Source organism: Gopherus evgoodei, chromosome 21 (genome assembly GCF_007399415.2).
Source record: "Gopherus evgoodei ecotype Sinaloan lineage chromosome 21, rGopEvg1_v1.p, whole genome shotgun sequence".
NCBI lineage: Eukaryota > Metazoa > Chordata > Testudines > Testudinidae > Gopherus > Gopherus evgoodei.
Window position 1 is genome coordinate 7,524,553 of NC_044342.1, and position 4,047 is coordinate 7,528,599.

The 4,047-nt window shown below is 47.3% G+C and overlaps 1 protein-coding gene across 1 annotated transcript; it reads left to right on the top strand.

Moving 5' to 3' along the window:
* The first annotated feature begins 1,542 nt into the window (after positions 1 to 1,542).
* Positions 1,543 to 2,115, top strand: LOC115637871 (putative olfactory receptor 13C6). The gene has a single exon (XM_030539470.1). The coding sequence runs from the start codon at positions 1,543 to 1,545 to the stop codon at positions 2,113 to 2,115; it is 573 nt and encodes a 190-aa protein (XP_030395330.1).
* The last annotated feature ends 1,932 nt before the right edge of the window (positions 2,116 to 4,047 follow it).

Consider the following 4,047-nt stretch of genomic DNA (forward strand, 5'->3'; position numbering starts at 1 on the left):
AAGCCAAGAGTCTGCAATTTATTCAGCCCCCTCCCCTGTGATGGTAAATGACTTTATCTCCATTGCACAGCTGGGTAAACTGAGGCATAGATCAGGAAAGCGACCTAGCTAAGGACACACAGCCACGAGTGCTCATCATTGACAAGTGGCCTATATGTAGGCTTGAAAGCATATAAGCGTACATGTTTATTTTTTATATTCATCAATTCAGATGTCCACAGCTGTGCACATATATAATGTTTGAGCATTTTTTAATTCTTGCATTGGTTTAAATATTCAGTTGCAAGGGGCTTTTCACTGAAGAGGGGAAATTTAGGTTAGATAGGAAGAAAACATTCTGACTATAAGGGTAGTGAAGCTCTGGAACAGGATTCCAAGGGAGGTTGGGGAATCTCCATCACTGGAGTCTTTTAAGATCACCTTGGACAAACACCTGTCAGGGATGGTCTATGTTTGTTTGCTCCTGCCTCAGTGGACATGAGTTGATGACATCTCAGGATCCCTTCCGGTTTGACATTATGGTGGGACCCACAATAATTTTTTATTGACAGTAGATGCAGAGATTCAAAAATTGTATAACTGTTAAAACACTCCTTGTCAACATCACGTCAAAATATAGAAAATAAATATCTTTCAATAAAACACAAATAAGTTTTCAAGCAGCATTTTTCTTACTTCGCTGATCTCTAAATTGCGATTATTATCAATTTAGATATCTGTAGGTCAGTTTGTGTGTGTATACAGTAAAACAGACATTTAACGAAACAATAAAAATCCAGTCCTTCCTAGCCTGATTACATGAACTGAACTGCTGCACTTCTGGCCACTCCTTTGGTGGCAAAGGGCTAACAACACAATTAGCATTTTGGGAGCTTGCTCACTCATGCCAATATCAATCCAAAGTAACTCTCACACATTAAACATAAGTCTTCGTTTTCAAGGCCCTCTGTGGCCTCTCTCCATCGAACTGATCATCTCTCATTCACTGTCAGAAGGTTGACCCCCTCCTCTGATTGGCTCACCATGCCTGCCTCCATAACCCACTTGTTACATTTTCATTCTTCCCCCCTTGCTGCCCCTCATGTGGGAGGAGCTCCCCACAAATATCCATAAACCTACCACATTAGCCTACTCTCCATCCCCGAACACTCATTGAAATCAGGCCCCAACTCCCTTAGGCTTCTTTGAAAATCTCAGCATTAAATATGCTTCATATTTGGTAAGAGAAAGTTGCATGTTCCAGTGGAGGTATTTCCTGATCTTATATCACAATTCATTGCTCTTAAACCTCTTTGTCCTCTGTTTTATGATCTTTTCTGCCTTTGGCTTCTTCTTATGCTGCTTATTCCCCTTCTCTTTCTCCTCTTTCTTCCCATTCCTTCACCTCCTCCTCCTCCCTCTTCTGCCTATCTTTTTTTCTATTAGTGCTTCCTTTTCTTTTTTCATCTTCATTTACTTTGTTCCCCCTCTGTAGCTCCCTCACCTTCTCCCTCTTCCCCATCCTTTCCACCCTTATCTCCACAGCTGCGAAAGGATGAAGACATGGAAGCCAACAACCGTAGCGTGGTAAAGGCCTTCATCATCCTGGGCTTCTCCAGCATGCCACATCTCCAGGCCTTGTTCTTCATCTTGATCCTGGCTACCTATGTCCTGACAGTGACTGCCAATCTGGTCATTATTTCAGTGGTGAAGGCCAACCAACACGTGCACCACCCCCTGTATTATTTCCTGTGCAGCTTCTCCTTTCTGGAAATCTTATTTACCACCTCCAGTGCACCCAAGATGCTGGAGAGCTTAGTGGAAATTAGGAGCACTATCTCTGTGGCTGGTTGCATAGCCCATCTCTACCTTTTCTTCGCCCTGGGCTCCACCCAGTGTTTCCTCCTGGCCATCATGGCCTACGACTGCTACTTAGCCATCTGTCATCCACTGCGGTACCCAGCCATCATGACCATGTGGATCTGCACTCGACTGATAGGGGTGGTCTTGCTGGGCGGCTTCCTAGCCCCCTTGCTGCCCATTATCTTCATCTCCCAGCTCTCATTCTGTGGGCCCAAGGAAATCCAACACTACTTCTTCGATGCAGGGCCCTTGCTGAGGCTAGCATCATGCTGAATGTGCTGACATGTAATACAGCACTTCACCTTCCTCTCAATATCTTTATTGAACCTTCATCACAAGACATGACTCTGGGTGGCCTTCATTCATACAATGCCAAAATGTCCTTCTTGCAGAGCTTCCAAAACCTGAGATTGGAGGGTGTAATGTTGTTGGTACTCACCACCGCAGTGCCTCTTGCTCGTTGTCCTTGGAAATTAACTCAGTCCAGTGGAGCACCCTCTCTTGGTGGTGTCCCACCCATTGTCTCACCCTTAGTTGGCATCTGAGCCCGCATCACTCTCCAGCTCACGGCGTCCTCTTCCAGACCACTGCCCTCTGGCAGTGCCCCTTAGTCCATCCACACTCCCTTCCGGGGAGGTGTCAATCAGCTGTCTCTTTGTGCCCCAGCCAATGTGGGCAACTGCACCCCCAAAGTCACAGCCCTCTTGGCAGGGGGTTAGTGCAGCTCTAGACGGCCACTCCCGTCAGCTAGGTGTAAAGCAAGGGAGAAGGGGTGGGGGACCCAGGCCCGCCCACTACTCTGAGTCCCAACCTAGGGACACTCTAGTGGCAGCCATCCTACCCTCCTTCTCTCCCTCCATCTGTCCATGCCCCTGGGCCGCTTCCCCTTCAGCCCCTCACACTGGCTAGCCCTTCTCCTCATGGCCTGAAGCCTAGCAGACACCGAGCTGGAGTTTCCTTCTGCTCCTCTGGGCCTGCCCAGCACTGCGCTGTCCCAGGTGCTAGTTTCCCAGCTCTGGAGACAGACCTTTCCCTCTCAAAGGCCTGGGACAGACTGCCTCTCCTCTCCCTGAGCAGCCTTTTTATAGGACTGAGCCTGGCCCTGATTGACTCCCTCCAATCTGGGCCCTGATTGACTCCCAATAAGTCCTTCTTCAATTGGCTGCCCATCTACGCAGGCGCACTGGCCTGCTGCAGTCTAAATTCTCAGGGAGTGGGGCAGCTGCTCCATTACAGAGGGATTATAGATTGATCATTCACATCTCCATAAAATGCAACCACGATTCACAGATAATTCAGATTGATGTGACACAAAGTGTGCAAACTGGGGATTCTTTGGATTCTACACTCTCTTCACAATAGAAAGTACATCATACTGAGATATTTCTTTGTCAATGTCTGTGCTAGTGATGGGTAAAATATCCATCAAATTCAAATAGAACACTTTGTCTGAACTTTCTTCGAGTTGATGAGAACTTGGACATGGCAGATGTAACAGTCCATCAGCATTGCTGTGCAGAGTCCCTTTTGGAAACTGAATAGCATAGTAATGAGCTGAAAGTAACTATGCCCATCTTTGTATATGAGCAGCAGCTAATGACTGAAACCCAAGTTTAGGTCAAAAAATTCACCAATGTGATGCAGCTATGAAAAAAGGCTAAGCAGTCCTAGGATGCATCAGGAGAGAGATTTCCAGTAAAGACAGGAAAGTGTTAGTATATTATATAAGGCACTGAGCAAACCTCATCTGGAATATTGAGCGATTCTGGTCTCCCATGTTGGGAAAGATGAATTCAAACTGGAACAGGTGCAGAGAAGGGCTACTAGGATGATGTGAGGAATGGAAAACCTACCTTGTGAGAGGAGACTCAAAGAGCTTGGCTTGTTTAGCCAAACGGAAAGAGGATTGAGGGGAGATATGAGTAGTATAAGGGCCCTACCATTAATCAAACCCTAACCCCGCCCCTAACCCCGCCCCTTGACCCCTCTAGTCCCTCCCACCTGTCACCGGAAGTCCCACCCTATGGGGGTATTACTTCCGGGGTCAAGATGGCCACATGACCGGAAGCAAAGTGGGTCATGTGACCCCTCTAAGAACTCCTCCCACCACCCTCTACCAATCAGGAGGGGTTTCCTCCCGAAAGGACCACCCCAAGAGGAGATTTGACCAATCAGGGCAACTTCCGGGGGCGGGTGACCTATCTA

Bases quoted from the DNA above. Each gene is read 5' to 3' on its own strand.
- LOC115637871 (XM_030539470.1), top strand. From the start codon at position 1,543: ATGGAAGCCAACAACCGTAGCGTGGTAAAGGCCTTCATCATCCTGGGC.